Source organism: Crinia signifera, chromosome 8 (assembly GCF_055691185.1).
Source record: "Crinia signifera chromosome 8, ASM5569118v1, whole genome shotgun sequence".
Taxonomy (NCBI): Eukaryota; Metazoa; Chordata; class Amphibia; order Anura; family Myobatrachidae; genus Crinia; species Crinia signifera.
Genome location: NC_139224.1, coordinates 29,976,117 through 29,996,577, shown reverse-complemented (window position 1 = coordinate 29,996,577; position 20,461 = coordinate 29,976,117). Strand labels below are relative to the sequence as shown.

The following is a 20,461-nucleotide window of genomic DNA, read 5'->3' as shown; positions in this document are numbered from 1 at the left end:
GAGAGATTGAATCAGCGTGAGCCACGCCCACGTATCACGTGGGGGGTGCACGATTGGAAAAAGCGGGCGGGAAGGACGGAGCGGGGTGAGGGGGGGTGAGGGGGGGTGAGGGGGGGTGAGGGGGGGGTGAGGAGGGGGGGGAGTGGGGGGGGAGTGCGCCTTTGGGGCGGCTGACCCGGTAGAAGTTGCTGCTGCGGCTGTGTAGTGCCCCTGTCAGGCTGCCAGGGCAGGGAACACGTTAGAGTGTGGATGCCAGTAATGCTGCCACCCCTAATGTGCCTATGCCTAGGGCCGGCTCTGTGGGACCCTCCTGGAGAGGTTCATGTTAGGAGGTCTGATACTGTACAGCAGGCATTCCCAACCACGGTCCTCAAGGCACACCAACAGTGCAGGTTTTAGTGATATCCAGGCTTCAGCGCAGGTGACTTAATTAGTACCTGAGTGATTCTGATTATACCAGCTGTGCTGAAGCCTGGATATCACTAAAACCTGCACTGTTGGTGTGCCTTGAGGACCGTGGTTGGGAAAGCCTGCTGTACAGGGCCGAATACAGAGCATGGGGGAATGACTCAGAACTGAACGCTGGTGTAGGAATTTCCAATCCTTATTGATTATTAAATGACTGCGCATGCATACAGATTGTAGCATGCGTGTGCGAAATAACGTATGGATCATCGACACAATGTCAATGGAGTTTGAGTGACAGGAAGCCGGCGGTACTTGTGACTTATCTGGGCGCCCGATGTTGAAATTGTATGCCAGTACCCTAAGCATGCGACTTGACGCGATTTCCCTTGAAATTCCCTTGAAGAGAAAATTGCGTTGCATTGTATGCTATTGTATTGCATGCCATGCGATTTGATGCGATTTTAATATGTACAGGCACCCAGATGCCTGTTTCATATGTGAAATGGCCCCCCATACCCCATTTTTAATTGTATACCCACCCTGATGGCTAAATGACCCCCATTGTTAAAGCCACCCCACTATCAACGCCAACCCGAAGCGTGGCGAGCCCGCGAGGGGCGGCGGTATGCGTCCTCCGACCTTTTCATACCCCCACTATCCACGTCGGCGTGGAGTTGATTTTATATAGTGTGGCGAGCCACCGAGCCCGAAGCGTGGCGAGCGCAGCGGATACCTTCACAGCTATACGCGTCCCCTCGCGGGCTTCACGGGTATCCGCGTCCCCTCGCGGGGCTCGCCACGCTTCGGGTTCGGTGGCTCGCTGCGCTCGCCACACTATATAAAATCAACTCCACGCCGACGTGGATAGTGGGGGTATGAAAAGGTCGGAGGACGCGTACCGCCGCCCCACGCGGGCTCGCCACACTTCGGGTTGGCGTTGATAGTGGGGTGGCGTTAACAATGGGGGGCATTTAGCCATCAGGGTGGGTATACAATTAAAAATGTGGTCTGGGGGGCCATTTCACATATGAAACAGGCATCTGGGTGCCTTCACATATTAAAATCGCGGCAAATCGCATTGCATGCAATCTGATTGGATGCGATTTGACGTGATTTTTAGGTGCGATGAAGAAAATCGGGCGCCCAGATAAGTCACAAGTACCAAGCCGGCTTTTGGGCGGTGGAAACCAACCGTTTTCTAGGGGTTTCGGCATTTTCATAGCGGGTGTGTGACGTCAGGGCCAGCCCCAACCAGAGTGTCTGTCGCAGAGTTGTGGAAGGGTCAGACACTCACATTTGCACAGACTGAGAAAATCTTTTATTGCTGGTGAGTGAATGGCGTTTGGATGTGCGCCATGATAGAGAATAGCGATCCAATCGCAATTCACTCACCATATTTGCAGGGGACAGCTTTACACTCTGGGGTGTATTCAATGCTGGGGGCGAGCTGTCACAGCTTGCAGGGTCAGTATTCAACTGACCCCCCTGCATAAGCTGTTTCCCCCTCGCTCCGTTTTTGGAGCAAGGGGGAAATGGCGTATGCGGACGCTGAAGACAACGAGATTTGCGGCTCAATACAGTGGGCTCCCTGCATTAGCCGCAAGCCTCGCTGTTTCTGCGATCCCAGCCGTTTAACCCCCTCACTTGCTGTCATCTGCAATTTTGAAGCTGAGAGATCAGGTCTATCAGGCTCATGGTCTTTTACCTTTTGTAGACTTTGTAATTGGAAGTGTAGAAGAAGCCTCAGAATCTTGCTCCACCCTTCAGTTCAAACCCATTAATCAAGTTTAGAACATTCTGCAGCAGTGGATTTCAAACCGTGTTCTCAGGACCCCACACATTTCCCAGGTCACCCGGCAGGTGCACTCATTGCTCACTGACACATTCCCCAGGTCACCCGGCAGGAGCACAGGTGCACTCATCACTCACTGACACATTTCCCAGGTCACCTGGCAGGTGCACTCATTACTCACTGACACATTCCCCAGGTCACCCGGCAGGTGCACAGGTGCACTTATTACTCACTGACACATTTCCCAGGTCACCCGACAGGTGCACTCATCACTCACTGACACATTTCCCAGGTCACCCGGCAGGTGCACAGGTGTACTCATTACTCACTGACACATTTCCCAGGTCACCCGGCAGGTGCACAGGTGTACTCATTACTCACTGACACATTTCCCAGGTCACCCGGCAGGTGCACTCATCACTCACTGACACATTTCCCAGGTCACCCGGCAGGTGCACTCATCATTCACTGACACATTTCCCAGATCACCCGGCAGGTGCACTCATCACTCACTAACACATTTCCCAGGTCACCCAGCAGGTGCACAGGTGCACTCATCACTCACTGACACATTCCCCAGGTCACCCGGCAGGTGCACAGGTGCACTCATCACTCACTGACACATTCCCCAGGTCACCCGGCAGGTGCACAGATGCACTCATCACTCACTGACACATTTCCCAGGTCACGCGGCAGGTGCACAGGTGCACTCATCACTCACTGACACATTCGCCAGGTCACCCGACAGGTGCACAGGTGCACTCATCACTCACTGACACATTTCCAAGGTCACCTGGTAGGACCATAGGTGTACTCATTTCTCACTGACACATTCCCCGGGTCACCCGGCAGGTGCACAGATGCACTCATCACTCACTGACACATTCCCCAGGTCACCCGGCAGGTGCACAGGTGCACTCATCACTCACTGACACATTCCCCAGGTCACCCGGCAGGTGCACAGGTGCATTCATCACTCACTGACACATTTCCCAGGTCACCCGGCAGATGCACTCATCACTCACTGACACATTCCCCAGGTCACCCGGCAGGTGCACAGATGCACTCATCACTCACTGACACATTTCCCAGGTCACCCGGCAGGTGCACAGGTGCACTCATCACTCACTGACACATTCCGCAGGTCACCCGGCAGGTGCACAGGTGCACTCATCACTCACTGACACATTCCCCAGGTCACCCGGCAGGTGCACAGGTGCACTCATCACTCACTGACACATTTCCAAGGTCACCCGGTAGGACCATAGGTGTACTCATTACTCACTGACACATTCCCCAGGTCACCCGGCAGGTGCACAGGTGCACTCATCACTCACTGACACATTTCCAAGGTCACCCGGTAGGACCGTAGGTGTACTCATTACTCACTGACACATTCCCCAGGTCACCCGGCAGGTGCACATATGTACTCATCACTCATTGACACATTCCCCAGGTCACCCGGCAGGTGCACAAGGGCACTCATTACTCACTGACACATTCCCCAGGTCACCCGGCAGGTGCACATATGTACTCATTACTCACTGACACATTCCCCAGGTCACCCGGCAGGTGCACAAGGGCACTCATTACTCACTGACACATTTTAAATGAACCACCGATGGTGCTAATTATTTGATTTGTGATTCTGTGAGGCGACTTGGAACACATGTACTGCTTGGGAGTCCAGAGGACCGAATTTGAGAACCTATGTTTCATAGACTGGTGTATCTGCCCCACACGTTTTCACAGCAGTTCCTGTGCTTCTGAGCTTCCACCGGCTGTGATTAACCAAACATAATGTAAAAATGTACACACACATGCACATTAGTGACGCTAGAGGGCAGCAGCACACAGCTATTTGCATTCTTCCCGTAGATTACAGATAATCACAGACAAAATGGCGCATTAACTATTGAAGTGTGCCCATCACGAGGAACAGGCAACTAACGTGCTCTTGATCTACAACAAAATGGCTGCCGCGGCTGTTCTATAACGAAACAAGCTTTACAAATGAAGAACCAGTCTTATGTAATACGTCTTTTCCTAGCTGTAAATAATGGATATCCTGCTAGAGGACTGCCTTAGCCAGAGCTAGACTGTGAAGCGCGGGGCACACGAGGGCGCTATTCTCACAGGACGCCACTTCCGGGTGGTTGCCTGGGTAACGGCTGTACACGGAAGTAGCGGAATGGAGACGTCGGCGGGAGACCCTGGCTGGTGAGTGACAGCAGGGTACTGCAGTTATATAACTAGTCATGCCTGATTGACTGGTGAGACACTATGAGGGTTCTGCAGCAGCTTAGGGATTGTGAACCACGTGTACTCTAAGCAGACCTTATACACTAGGCACCCTGTGGTTCTTCAGCTGTCATGGCACTACAAGTCCCAGCATGACCTACCACACTAAAGTTGAGATTTAGGGTTTATTAGCTTAGAAAGGAAATATATTCAGCATGTTCATTACAAAAAGTTATTGACAGAACGTTTCCCATCGGCAAACACTGGGGGAGTTTCTGGTTGCCCGGAAACCAACTGGCAAGTGGCTTAAATTATGACAATAAAAATAGTGTATAATATGATTACTAGATATCATCGCCACATCATGCAGTGTAAGGGACAGAACGGAGCTGCTGCCCATGCCCAGTGGTAGCAGCTTTTTTTCCTCTATATGTTTATCTGAGCACTAAATCAGTGCATTGGACCAGAGAGTAGCTGCCAGGAAGAAGAGACAGGAGCCATACCATGAGTTGGGAGAATGTGAGCTTGCAAAGTGCAGTACTGGATCTATTGTATTTGTGTATTTATTATGATATGTATTCGCTTTTCCTGACCACCTATTTATATTATTTAAATATGTTTGATACAGCCTATACTATAGACCACCTGTAGTGTTACATATTAATACTGTATTCCATAGAGTATCCAAAATAGAAAAAGACCCAATTACTAGATTCTTCTACTACTGCTTCCTCCGAAAGCCCCAGGCGAGTCGGGGTGGGGGCGCCCCGGAGGGGGGGGGTGTACCTGTCCTGCGGCTGTGTATATAAAGCTTGCGGCGGCAACGGGGGTCCCTGCAGTCAAGAAATAGAGCGCTATCTGCCTGGCTACGCGGAAGCGATTCTGTTGTGAAAACACTGGCCGCACGGCGCACGCTGATTGGCTGAATCTCAGCCAATCAGCGTGCGGCCAGTGTTTCCACAACAGAAGCGCTTCCGCTTAGCCAGGCGGATAGCGCTCTATTTCTTATTGACTGCAGGGACCCCCGCTGCCGCCGCCGCCGCAAGCTTTATATACACAGCCGCAGGACAGGTACCCCTGCGGCACAGGGGGGGGGGGGGGGGGGGCGAAATGCCGCCCTCCAGTGGCCGGCGCCCTAGGCAAATGCCTAGCTTTGCCTAGTGGTGGCGCCGGCCCTGATCATGGCCTTTTATTTGTGCTTTGCAAACATAGTTTAAAAAATATACATAGCCTAATACTTTATTTCCATGGGCGAATATGTCTACATTACTCTGCTTTGCTCTTTTCTTAAGGGAGGCTGCAGGGGAAATATGAGCGTGTACTCTGCCATAGAGGAGAAGTTGGAAAAGCTGCATGAAGCCATGTAAGTTCCTTGTCACACAAGGCCAAAAGTAATAGGTAGCCGGTTTCTGAAAGCGCTTAGATTTCCGTGAGTTTGGAGTTAGATTTAAAGTGGAAATGTTTAAGACAAAACCCGTTGACTTTCGCCTTTGAAAACATTGCCGCTTTAAATCTGACTGCCAACTTGCCAAAATCTTCACTTCCAAAAAGCTGCTACTGTACCTACAGTATTACATTTGGCCCCTGTAATAGTTACCCTGCTGCAGACATACGCTGTGAGTGTATGGATTGTGATTGTCTACACATCACTGTAGCACATACAGTGCATTCTCCGGAGTGTTACACAGTAATATACGGTAATGGGGGCAATGGTGATTCTGATTAGCTTGGAAAGCTAATCAGCTCGCAGCTTACCGAGCACATGTGTCGCCACCTGCTCCCCCCCACCCACCCCACCACCCCCCCCCCCCCCACCCCCCCCCTGCATCGCAAATCCCTGCATTAACATGCAGGGGGATGTGTAACATCCCCTCGCATGTCCCCACTGCAGGAGAAATTATTCAATGGTAGGCGTCCATCTAATAATTTCACCTGCCTTTGATAAAGCCATCCGTGGCTGACGAAACGCGTTAGGCGGACACCTCTTTACCAGACCTTGTGGATTACAATATTGTCACAGTAAGCTCTTGTTTGGACCAGCTCTATACAATTATACTGGACTTTCAAAAAGGGACACCACCACCTGCCAATATCTTGGAGCCCTCCATTCCGTGAGACGTGTGCCATCTTTCCTCACGAGGGGAGTATCAACATCAGGCTACAACCAGGTATATGGACACCCGCTAATCCAGCACTTACTAAACAAGAGAGTCTAACTAGGAACAAGTGAGACTGTATATGTGCATTTTTCCACTCTTAGGTCATGTGTAGAGGTGAATATTGTCACTCTGATTATCTTTACTGTATACATTGTGTTTTATATACTGTCAGTTTTCTGATATTTTATTATATGTGTTATTAAATATTATTGTAATACCCAATCGGTCAACCTTCATTTTAACAGCGCTCCACCATACCTAATTTATTTTCCCCTTCACAAATATAAGTCAGCCTCTACTGACTTTTATTTGCGGTCTCCGCAACGAAGATGCGGCGGGCGGCTGACGTCATGTGCCCGGCCGGCAGGCATCGGCCCACCCGTGTTCCTTTGGGAACGCCCAGCGTTTTCATGGGAACGCCCATAAATGCTGGGTGTTCCCATGGCCCAAAGCCACCACACCCCCGTCCCTCCCCGATGCGAACAGCCCGGCGACTGTGTAACGGCGCGACTGCTTGCAGTCGGAGTTTGCACATGCACAGAAATGCACAAATGCAAACCCCGACCATCGGGGCAGGGGTCGAATTCGGATCACTACGAGTGATTTAGAATTGGCCCCTATATCTGAAGGTTGGGATTTTTAGCAGCAGCTCAAAACTTTCATGTTTAATTAAAACAAGGAATGTGCTAAACAGTCACCATAGTAACTTAGTACAGGGATACATCAATGAAGGACAAGGAGGGGCTTATATAGTAACTTTGGAGATGCAGGATAGGGCACAATCCCGGCCAATAGGATTAAAGTGCATTTAAAAGGCAAAGACAAATCTACCCAGCGTTATTAGGTCTGGTACCAATGGAGTAGAGTAATCCATATTACCAACTTGTTAGTGCACACAATATAGGGGGTAATTCAGACCAGATCACACAGCTGTGAATTTGCAGCAGCCAGCGTTCCATTAATCCACCGAGTGAAATCCCGCCTTTTGAATTAATATGCTCGCTGTGCCAATGAATGTGTTCGGCTACACAGCTACTCACAGCCATGAGAATATGTCCAAAGCCCATCGCAACAAGCTCACATAGAATGATTTTACACTGGACACAACTCCTCGCAGGTGTCGATAAAGGCATATCCGGCCTGGAGCTCACATCACACACCCTCCCATAAAACACTCAGGCACGCCTAACGCCTAGTGTTACTCCAGACACTCCCATTGTTTTAACGGATTCCCCCGATTCATCAAACTGGGGACCTGTCTGCAGCGTGGGGAGAGCTGGATTTGCGGAAACATACCTAGGAGAAATGCAGAGATTATAAAGTAACCTTTATATACCATTGTATGTATTTTGCTTAGAATTGCAGATAAGCAGAAGCTCTATGAGGAGATGAAGATTCACAACGGGGAGCAACTGACTGAGCCATATAGCAGAGAATCGGAGGCAGCGAATATGAGAAACCAGGCCCTTCTACAAGTAAGTGACGGGAGAGGTCCACATCTACAGGGTTAGTTATTGGGACAGATTTACAGGAATACAGGATTGTCCCCCAGAATCTGCTCTCTAGGAAAGGAGTGGCTTACTCGCATATTGGGGCGTGGCTTACTCGCATATTGGGGCGTGGCTTACTCGCATATTGGGGCGTGGCTTACTCACATATTGGGGCTGATTCTGTAGGCAGCTGCACTTTTCCATCTGGCCTCACAGCATGCTCGATGCTTAATAATTCATGCTAATGCTGAGATCTACCTTTGGGATGCTAAAGGTCCATGTGGCAGCCTGTCTCACCCACCGTGGCAGCCTGTCTCACCCACCGTGGCAGCCTGTCTCACCCACCGTGGCAGCCTGTCTCACCCACCGTGGCAGCCTGTCCCACCCACCGTGGCAGCCTGTCCCACCCACCGTGGCAGCCTGTCCCACCCACCGTGGCAGCCTGTCCCACCCACCGTGGCAGCCTGTCTCACCCACCGTGGCAGCCTGTCTCACCCACCGTGGCAGCCTGTCCCAACCACCCTGGCAGCCTGTCCCAACCACCGTGGCAGCCTGTCCCAACCACCGTGGCAACCTGTCTCACCCACCGTGGCAGCCTGTCCCACCCACCGTGGCAGCCTGTCTCACCCACCTATTGTATGTGTACCATAAAGCCGTCAATATCCAGTCAACGGGTTGACAGCGTATGCGGTCATTAAGTCAACAGTGTCTAGGTCGAAAGTCAAAAGGTCGACCACTATTGGTCGACATGGAAAAAGGTTGACATGAGTTTTCCATGATTTTCTTTTTTAAACGGACTTGTTCATACTTTCCCATCCCAGTGGGCATAGAGGGAGAATATAATAGTGTGGCGAGCCATGTGAGAGGACGCGGTACACTTATACGGTGTCCATGTATGTCAACATAGACGCCAAAAACCATGAAAAACTCATGCCGATATTTTCCATATCGTGCATGTTGACCTTTGACTGTCGACATGACCCATGTCTAGGTCAACAGTCACTAGGTTGATTACTATTGGTTGACATGCAATAGGTCGACACATGGAAAATGTCAACATGCACCAGCTCGACATTGACAACAGGTTGACACAAGCAAAGAATTTTTCATGATTTTTTTTATTTTGTTATCAGACGTGTTCTTACTTCACGATCCCAGTGGGAATAGAGGGAGAATATAACCGTGCGCCCGAAGCATGCTGAAGGTCCACGTTGACCAATATCAACATAGACACAAAAAATGTGAAAACTTGTGTCCACCATTTCCATGTCGACATTTTGTGTGTCACCCTTTTGTCTATGTTGACCATTTCATGTGTCGACCCATTGACTGTCATCCATTAGCGGTCAACCCAGTGACCGTTTATCTAGAATCTGTAGACCAGTGATGGCTAACCTTGACACTCCAGCTGTTGTCGGACTACACATCCCAGCATGCCCTGCTGCGGTTTTGCTATTTGGCCATGCCAAACCTGATGCAGGGCATGCTGGGATGTGTAGTTCAACAACAGCCGGAGTGTCAAAGTTAGCCATCACCGCTGTAGACCATTTAATCTGAAACCAACAGTCCTGACCCCACTCCCTGCAGGCAGAGAAGACTGCTGCAGTCACCAGAAGCCTTCTTGTACCCATCTCAGATTAGCACACAGCAGCGGGCTGGGCAGAGAAGCTGCAGACTGACCGGTGCAGGAAACCCGTGACTTCCATGTGCATTCCGACTAGTATATGGGGGAAATTTACTAGGATGTGAATTCAACCAATCAGATCCTGTCTACTATCTTCGAGAGGTTGCTAAATAAATATGACTCTTAACCACATCCCCGTTCTGGGAAATACCTAATAGATTTCCCATTTGTTTCAGCCATTCTGTATCGCTTTACCCGGCTGATCAGATCATCCTATCCTGTCCTACACTGAGCCAAACAGACTGGCTGGTGATCTGTGCCCAGCTAGAAATGTCCAGGGGATGCAGCACTGACCTAGAGAATACCTACAGATCTCTTATTGAGCGTTCGTCCTCTGTACATGGCAGGCTGGTCTCTCTGTAGATGTTTGTGTCTTATTGTGATAGAACGCTGAGATACAACAGCAGTGTGTCTGTGGCTGGGGAATTGCTCACTGACAGGATGCGTTGCTAGAACTTGCTTTCTGCCAAGGGGTATATTGATTGCTGATCTGGAGCCAGCAAGATACAGTCTTTGCTTCCAAGCAGTGTTGTTGCTTGGTGCCCATCTACATGAATTTTCTACTTGGACAGCCATCGTATGTCCCAGACTAAAGATAGGCAACATTGCCAGCCAGTTGTTTCCGTGCCAGCTATCTGTTCCTCTGTCACATCGGTCTCGCAATTCAACAAAAACGACATCATCAAATTTCGGGTGATGCGACCCATCATTGAGTCCCTACAGTAAGTGATCATATATTGGTAACTGCCACACCACATGCGTCTGTACACAAGCGCGCACACATACACACGACCACTTTAAATGTGCAGACAAATTTAGGAGGTGATTCAACAGCACCTGGTGAGCAGCGGTCATTCGCTGCTTAACGCCGCCCTGCAGATCGCCCCCCCCCCTGTCTAATCCCCTCGGTACCATGCATGGGGATGTGTTCACTAACACATGGCCCCGCACGCATCCGCTAGCAGGAGAAGTCATTTGCCGGGCGCTGACCAATGATTTCTCCTGCCTACAGATATAGAAGTCAGTAGAAACTGACTGTTATTTCCACCGCAAAACGCTGATGTCCTGTGACATCCGCCACCGAACCCCAGCAGGCATCGGGACACCCATAAAATGATGAGCGTTCCCATGGTCCAATGCCGTCTCCACCGCGGCCCTCCTTCCCTGCAACAAAGGACACAACAAGTGCAAGGGCGTAACTACCATAGGTGCAAGGGGCGGAGTTGCTATGGAGCCCAGAGCTGAAGGGGGCCATTATTTGCTTTATAAATAACATGTCTGCTAGAAGGTACTAAATAAATAAGAAGTAGATTCTGATTGGTTGCCCATAGCAACATCCCATCTGAAGTAGAATTCCCATTTTACTAAATGGGATTAGTAAATCCCATCTTTAGTGTTCATTCTAGCCCCCGCTATATTTGAAAACCGATGCAGTTCCTCTTCCCTGCCTGGGGTGTCGCTGTCTGCTGTAGTGTTTCTAGCACAGGTCTAGTTTGCATATCAGTGCTGATATACAGACCACACTGTGATAGAAGCACTACAGCAGACAGCGACACCCCAGGCAGGGAAGAGGAACTGCATGGGTTTTCAAATATGGCGGGTTCCAGAATGAACACTACAGCTTAATACATTTACCCCTATGTAGGAAATCGGATATAACTGCATTACACAATGAGATGGCTCCATGTCTCCTGCCTGGTTTTATGCTGTTCGCACAATTTGTGTACAATAAGTATTGTCCATGCACGTTATTGTAAATAGCCCTATACAGCAGAGTCTAATTAACCAGAACGAATCAATTTTAAAAAATGAAAGTTTTTTTTGGAACACCTATGCACATATCATGGATACAACAATATAGACACTTCCACTGAGTCCCCAATGGATATGCACCTCTCTCTCTCTGGGACAGATTCTCTAAGCTTCAAAAGTGATAAAATGGAGAGTAATAAACAGCCAGCCAATCAGCTCCCGTCTGATATTTTTCAAACACAGTCTGTGACATGTCAGGCAGGAGCTGATTGGCTGGCTGTTTATCACTCTCCATTTTATCACTTTTGAAGCTTAGAGAATCTAGCCCTCTATCTCTTCCCACTGCCCAGCTCCCTGTAATGAGGAAGGGGGGAGCGGGGCCCAGGTAAAAAGTAAATACATACCCCCCCCCTCCCCCCCAGAGCCCCAATGGCAGCAGCAGTACTGCACATATAACGGACCAAGGGGTAGATTTACTAAGTTGGGAGTTCTATTAAATATGGGGTGTTGCCCATAGCAACCCATCAGATTCTACAGGGTAGATTACTAATTTACTGTTGGTTGCAGTGGGCAACATCCCATCTTAGTAAATCTACCCCTAAATGGGGCAGTGTACATTTCCCCGCCATTACGCGCCTGCGCAGTAAGTACATCTCTGGGACAGTTCCCCGGATACCTGTACAGGGGCGCTAGGCTTTGGCACAGCGCTAGAGGGAGATCTGGTCGAATTGTTGGCCAGTGTCTAGGTCAACCACTATTGGTCGACAGTGAAAATGTTGACATGGTGTAAGTTAACATTGTCAAAATGACGACACAAGCAAAATGTTCATGGTTTTTCATGATTTTTGTATTTATTTTTAAAACTCCAGTCCTCTATCTGTCACTGTATCTCTTACTGCTCGGTCTGTGTGTATAGACCAGGGGCCGTTGACTTTCCTTTCCCATGTGTTCACCGTTGCTGAGTGCAAATCTATTCATGCTCAAAATCATGCACTTGGGTCTCAGAAACCCAAAGACTAAATATAGTATAAATGGTACTATAAGGGAAACTACTGAGGAAGAGAGGGATCTAGGTGTCACTATTTCAGGGGACTTAAAGGCAGGTAGGCAATGTAACAAAGCAATGAAGAAGGCAAGTCAGATGCTTGGTTGCATAGGGAGAGGTATCAGCAGTAGAAAGAAAGAAGTAATAATGCCACTGTATAGGTCATTGGTACGACCTCACCTAGAGGATTGTGTTCAGTTCTGGAGGCCATATCTCCAGAAGGATATAAATACATTAGAGACTGTACAAAGAAGGGCAACTAAAATGGTGCATGGCCTACATCACAAAACGTACCAGGAAAGACTAAAAGATCTTAATATGTATACTTTAGAGCAGAGAAGGGAAAGGTGAGACATGATAGAAACTTTCAAATATATCAAGGGCTTTAACAAGGTACAGGTGGGAGACATTCTTCACAGGAAGAGGAGCCACAGAACACGAGGACATGCACTGAAACTAGAGGGAGGAAGATTCAGGGGAAATGTGAGGAAAACTGACTTCACAGAAAGGGTAGTGGATACCTGGAATAGCCTCCCATCAGAGGTGGTAGAGGCAAATACAGTAAAGCATCCAAGAGGTTCTTATCTGCCATCAAATTACTGAGTTCAGAAAAAGAGAAAGTTGTAACTAAATAGTTTTTTCTACACTTCTTCTTCTCTTACAGGATTTACAAAGAGCAGCGAAAACTCTAAGACGCAGATCCCGTGTCAGCCCTGACCGCGCAGTTGTTGAGCTGGAGGTTGGTATTCATGGCAGGCAGGGTTTTCCTAATACGCTTAGCGGCCGATTCAAGTTTGCTCGCAGCCATCCGAATTCGGCACCAGCCCCAATTGTCGGGGTTTACGCGAGCGACTGCTGCTTAGCGAGAGGTGTAGAATTGCCCCCTTAATTACAAAACTCCATATATGTATCTAGATAAAGCAGGTTCCTGATCACAGGATGGTTCTATACAGTTGTAGATGTTGCGTGCTCGCTTACATAAAATGTAAAGGTTCCTACACTGGGCCAAGATTAGGGTACGCCTGGGCAACCCGTGCACACGCCTATGAATTTAGTGGGGCAGGGGTCTTTATCCCCCTGTACTATGCAACATTTAGAACTTTTTGGGAGTTGTACTTCAATTGAACTCATACAAATGTGCATCCAGTAGATTTTATGCTTGATCATCATTGATCTGCATGACAGTATGGCCCTTATTCTGGTTCACTCACAAAGGCAAATTCCTTATCAAATGGACAAAACCATGTGCACTGCAGGTGGGGCAGATGTTACTTGTGCAGAGAGAATTAGATTTGGGTGGGGTTTTACTTAAAAGTGAGATCTATATTGCAGTGTAAAAATAAAGCAGTCAGTATTTTCCCTGCACAGAAACAAAATAACTCACCCAAATCTAATTCTCTCTGCACAAGTTACATCACCCCCCTGCAGTTATAATGCATACTGTGGCACTCGTTACACTGCAGCACTGAACTGGAAACCCCCCCCCTGCAGGTGTATATCTGAAATGGTGAATATTGGAAAATAATACTAGTTAAAAGCACGTCCAAATGACTTAATTCTTCCAGAAATGCCAGTAGCCCGAGTAATGGTGCTAAGCCTTTATATTCCGATCTGATCACAGTACAAATTTGTTCACAAAATTGTCAAAACCATGTGCACTGCAGGTGGGGCAGATGTAACCTGTGCAGAGAGAGTTAAAGTTGGGTGGGGTGTGTTGAAACTGAAATCTAAATTGCAGTGTAAAAATAATGCAGCCCGTATTTACACTGCACAGAAACAAAATAACTTGCAAAAATCTAACTCTCTCTATACATATTACATCTGCCCCACCTGCCGTTCACATGGTTTTGCCCAATTTGAGAACAAATTTGTACTCCGATCAGATCTGAATAAGGGCCAATGTGAGAACAAATTTAAGTCGTAGATGATCGCAGTCATTTTACTATGTGTTTCAGAATCGGTACTGGGCCTCGGTGGAAGAAGAACTTCCTAAATGGGAGCAGTTTCTTTTAGGAAAAGCTCAGTTGCCTTTTGGTATGAAACAAATCCATCAGCCAAAGCAGAAGCTGAAATATTCCCAAACTCTGCAGACTCCGAAGAGAAAGAACCTGCCCCCTTCTGGCTTCAATTCTAACACCTTCCCAAAGTAGTCTCAGTGCTTGGCAGAAGAGAGTGATCCCCAGTTACATCAATCCCCGACAATTGGCTGCATTCTCACACCAGTCAGGAACTGGTGGTAATCGGGATGTTTTTGAACTATAATACCAGCATGTTATAGCTGAATTCTGAAGACTCGAATATCAAGTGAAAGGACTCCTCGTATATTCGAATAGATTTTTTTTTTTTAATATAAGAAGTTAACAGAAACAATGTTTGGTGGTTGGTTTTTGTTTTTATTTATTTTTATTTTCAAATATATTTGTATCGGTTTTTATAATAGCGTATTATGTAACTAGTCAGGACAGGGGATGGAATGATACTTATGGCCCAAACACACGGGACGATTACAGACCCATTTCTAAGTGATCTGACTAGACACGGAACGCTCTGCATGTATGGGCAATGGCAATGCCCGGTACTGCGCATTGCTATCGCCGGGCTAGATATTTCAACTCCGGTGCAGCGCTGTGTGCTGAGCGCAGTGTGCTGAGTAGTTTGATCGATACTAGATCGCAGTGGCGTAACTATACATTTTGCTCCCCCCTGCCAAAAACACATCACATCATAATGAGCGAAGTACCGGACAGGACCAAAAGATATGTAAAATATCTCCCAGCACCCCGCAGTTCCGCCAGCATTGCGAGGAGATAGTAGCCCAAATCTTACGGAGCCGGTGGGGAATAAGGTAGGCTCTATGAATTAGTTTAAAGTACATCTCGGAATGATTAATGCAGTTAGAGATTTTAAAACAGGAACAAAAAATAGATTCCCAAACCTCATCTGAGAATACTGTTTCCCAGGTTTTCCGTGATCAAATATCGGTACCATCTAGCGATACAACTTCTATTGGTCTGATATTCCAAAAAAAAAGAGATTTCTATTTTAGGAAGGCCCAACTACCTAGGGGGCTTGGGGAAGTGACTGTGGAGCCAGTGCCTTATATGAAGATATTTAGAAGAAATCTTGGCCCTTATTCAGATCTGATCGCAGTACAAATTTGTTCTCAAAATAGCAAAACCATGTGCACTGCAGGTGGGGCAGATGTAACATGTGCAGAGAGAGTTACATTTGGATGGGGTGTGTTGAAACTAAAATCTAAATTGCAGTGTTAAAATAATGCAGCCATTATTTACCCTGCACAGAAACGTAATAACTCACCCAAATCTAACTGTCTCTGCACATGTTACATCTGCCCCACCTGCAGTGCACATGGTTTTGCCAGTTTTGAGAACAAATTTGTACTGCGATCAGATCTGAATAAGGGCACCTGTTTCAGAACATCGAAACATGTCTGATGGTGAGAAAAAGGGACGACATTGCCATCAGAGACCATATCTTACAACTTGATACATAGAGGAAATGGAATAATCTCAAAAACAAAATTAATGTCGTTACCACAATTCCAAATGTATTGGAATATGCTGACTCTATATCAATAATTTGCTGCTGGTTATTTCCTATGTAAAAGAAATGTGAATGATGTTGATTATCAGATGAGAGAGTAACCCTATGCACACATAAGTAATCACTATGGCCCTTATTCTGATCGGTACGGCCTGATCCGAATATGCGGCCAGCACCGTGCGTCCTAAACCCCGCCTTCCATATGAATCGCCAACTCCGTCTGTACGCGGTAAGAAGCTGTCCGAACGGACCGCACGTGTATTTCTCATGAATACACCTCCTCCATCTCAGGGAACCTCCCCCATCATTCGATGGTCGCATCGAGTGGCCAGGCAGCTCCCGCAACCTCAGACCACACAGGCATTTCTCCGTGCAAAAGCAGGGATCTGGGCGGGCAGCTGACATCCGGCAATGTCATATGTCCGCCCCCCCACACCGTCATATGTCCGCCCCCCACACGTGCGTCACGGCCGCATTACCATACGTACGCCCAGTGTTTGCATGGGAACGCCCATGAAATGCGGGGCGTATGCATATGTTAATGAGCCCAAACAGCCCTTCACGCCCCTCTCCAAACCCTGTTCGTAGTGTACACATTTCATGCGGAATTTGGACGTGCGTCCCGTTCGCACATGCGCAGAGACGCCTCTGCACATGCGCAGACACAAAACATCGGCGGCACGAACGCACGCAGATATTACCGCACCAACCAGAATAAGGGCCTATATACTGTATTTCTGTGTTCCACCTGTGTTGCAGATGGCTGCATGTGTGTAAGAGACCTTTCACAGCTTTACACCACGTGCCTGAACAATATATATTTCTAATGGAGTACTTAGATCTGTTGAGAAATTCCACGACGGCCACCAGATGTCATCGTAGCATTCAACAGATTCCCAGCACCATCATTTGCTAGGCCAAATAACTGTTTAATAAACACGTATTGATAATGACTAGCAAATGGAAGAAAATCGAGAAAACGAAACAGCTTTATTTGTGGTGTGAAATTAATAGGGGACTGAAACTAAAAAAAAAAAAATACTAATAATAATTGAGTCTAACCAAAAAGAAAGAAAAAAGCTTTAATTGGTGTCAATTTTTCATGAAGTGCTAAAGGTTTCAGCCTGAAATCTGGAGATAAGAGAACAAAGTTGCCGTATAGTGATAGCTTCACTTATGGCGACAAAGAAACAGGGACACGGTATGCTCACCCTAATTCATCAAATGCATGGAAGGGTGCTGTATTACTGGTACTGATATTTTAGGGGGTGAGTCACGTCTCGTAAAGAGCCGGATTCGATCGGGGGACCAATGTTGCGGGTATGCGCATCAGCAAAAATACACCTGCAGTGCGAATGCCATTGGTGGGTATCACACACATACAGCGGTGCGTGTAGGGGGATGGAGCATGGGGGCACCCAGCGTTTCCTGGGTGTTTCCCCAAAAACCGGCGGGTGCACCCCAAAAAATGCTGGGTGTCCCCATGTGAACGCAGGCGCTCTCAAGCCCGTCTTGGGGTGGCCGACTATCGTCGCAGGATGTCAGCCGCCCACCCAGTCTTCGTCCAGGCAAATTCAGTGGTTGCCGATGATAAGCGTTCACATCCATTCGAATGCAAATGCGGACGTGTGCTCGGGGAAGGGGGGCATGAGTTCGCTCGCCCTGTGGTCAGCGTCCAACGTGAATCAGGCCCTTAATCAACCCTATAACATAAACATGTGGCTTTAAGGGAGCGTTTTAATGAAATTCTAGATGCACGTACTGTGGCTTCATACAGGTGTGGATCAAAGGATCGACAGTTTTTCGGCCAACCCCCAAAATATCAAAACATGCAAAATGTCAACATGAAACTGGTCTATGCAAAACAAAATCAACATGGTGATTTGTGGGGTTGTTGGTTTTTGTTGGTGTCAATTTATAGATTTCACATGGGGGGGGGGGGGTATTCAGACTTGATCTCGCAGGCTGGGCAATTATCAATAGACTGGGAGAGGCATCCCAGAAAGAAAGTCCCAATTTGTCCCAATCAACACAAGTTGATTGACAGGAAGCCAACGTTTGGGGGTGCCACCTTTTCTGGAGGCTGCGGTATCCAATAAATCTTGAGATCAGCCCTAGCAATGTCTCGGAGCTTAAACACTTTTTATCCTTTTTTCGGCCTGATGCGCCACAATCAGATGGAAAGGGCCCAAATCGCACTAATGTATGGGCACCGTTCGCTCAATGCTGCTGAGCAGGAGGAGTCAGAGTAGACTATGCGGAGCCCTAACTGGAGCACGTGTTCTTGCATCCCCTGTGATTGGCTGAGAGTACAGAGAATGCATCACAGGGAGCTCTTCCCCTGTAATTTGTACTGTCATTTTGAGCAGAATTGTCAGGCTTGCAGCATCCGGTCTGTGCCCAAGTGCCCAGCAACACTTTCTAATAAAGGCCCTGTAGCTTATCCCATCCTGGGAATCCAGGCCCTAAGGGACTTTTTTTGTCTATAAGATTTTTTAATTTGGGCACCTGGTGGGCCTACTAAGCTGCCTGTTGCCTTGTGGAAAATCCTGTCCTGCTTGTTCAGCTCAATGCGTTTGAGTACCATTTGAATTACAGACAAAGCTGTTGACTTTTTAGGGGTTTGCATCCAGATACATGCCACAGATACATGCTATTTATATACTAATCGTGACACCCACATGGTCTGTGCAGAGATTCGAAACTGCGTATTCAGATGCATCGGCATCGCTTCCACCTCGGAATCCGGCCAATAGATAGAATATTGAACCCCTGATATGCAGTAGATTAGGGATAAATTATTTATGGCCTTTTCTTCATGATTTGAATGTAAACATGACTACCGTACCGAAGTATGTGGCTGTATATTTGCTGCTCTGGGCAATTGTGTGCAGTAAAAAAATCATTACCACTGTAATACATGTTAGTTTTCTATGTTTGTAGATCTGTAAATTATATTTATGTAGAGTGAGATCTCATGTTGGTTCGAATAACTGGTGGCAAGGATGTATCTAGAGGTCTGAAGGCCACTGACAAAGTAAGGCATTGACACCCCCACACCCCTTCCTCACCACCAACACATTGGGGTGCTCTGTGCTTTTACGAGACTGCAAGATAAAAAGTGGCATGGTCATGTGGTGAAGGGGTGTGGCCACACAATAACATCCCCAATTCATGTTATGTCAGATGATAGCACCCCTTATGAGTGTAGTGTCTCTTATTCATAATACAACCACAGTAGTGTCTCTTAAACACATTATGCCACACAGTATTACCCCTTATACACTTTATGACACACAATGGTACCCCTTATACACATTAAGCCATACAGTTGAGTCTCTTATTTACATTATTCTACACAGTAGTGCCCCTAACTCATTATGCCACACTGTAGTACCCCTTACACATATGCCATGAGGGCTGCCACCCGCACACACATATGCACAATCTAAAACACAGAAACAAGCTCACCTGAACCAGTGCAACAAATTCCACACTGGGGGCTGCTGGACATTTGCAAACACGGCTTTTGCTGATAGTGCATGGCGGATCTGCTTGGAGGTCTGTGCCACATCCGGGTGCGATTTAAACCCTGGTCACAAATGACACAGACCGCCACCATTGGACGGAGCCCATGGTGACTCTTCCTGGCCAAGATACACCCATGATTGATGAATCCAAAATGACATCACTTTATTGTTAATTAGGAAATTATACAAGGAATGATACCAAATACCTGTAAACTATTATCTATATTAGGCGCCACCTGTGTAAAAGCATTTGGGCTACAGCTTCATGTTCAAAGGGGTAATTTTACTAAGATGGGAGTTCTAGTGAAGATAGGATTTTGCCCATAGCAACCAATCAAATTCCATCTATTATGTCCTAGCAGATGCCAAATAAGAAGTACAATGTTATTGGTTGCTACGGGCAATGTCCCATTCTCAATAGAACTCCCATCTTAGTAAATGAACCCCATTATGCAGTATGTCCTTAGCAGGATAATGTATACTGTGGTGTTTTGGACCAATTCATATTATCTTGGGCTTCCCATACTATCCCTTTAAACTGGCAGAGTTATGAATTATACAGGTTCTGTGGTTGGGTCCAAATTGGCTGCAGGACCCGGTTATTACTGGAGCTGTGATGTCACTGCTCACAGGTGCAGCCCCGTTGCTTGGAGATGACATCATCTCCTACCGCCGGCTCCACCTTTTTTATGCTCTACTGACCTACTACTTTTTATTATTTTTTGTAACTTTATTTTAACATAACGCAGTGCGGCATGGGAGGGAACACAGCACTCTCATCCACTCACCCTGTTCA

The 20,461-nt window shown here is 47.5% G+C and overlaps 1 protein-coding gene across 1 annotated transcript; it reads left to right on the top strand.

Annotated features, from left to right (window-relative positions):
- The first annotated feature begins 53 nt into the window (after window positions 1-53).
- CEP15 (centrosomal protein 15) lies at window positions 54-15,701 on the top strand. Its single transcript, XM_083156076.1, has 5 exons — window positions 54-85; window positions 5,734-5,804; window positions 7,958-8,075; window positions 13,236-13,310; window positions 14,527-15,701. Exons 2-5 carry the CDS (start codon window positions 5,752-5,754, stop codon window positions 14,719-14,721), a joined length of 441 nt encoding a protein of 146 aa, XP_083012202.1. The 5' UTR covers window positions 54-85; window positions 5,734-5,751; the 3' UTR covers window positions 14,722-15,701.
- The last annotated feature ends 4,760 nt before the right edge of the window (window positions 15,702-20,461 follow it).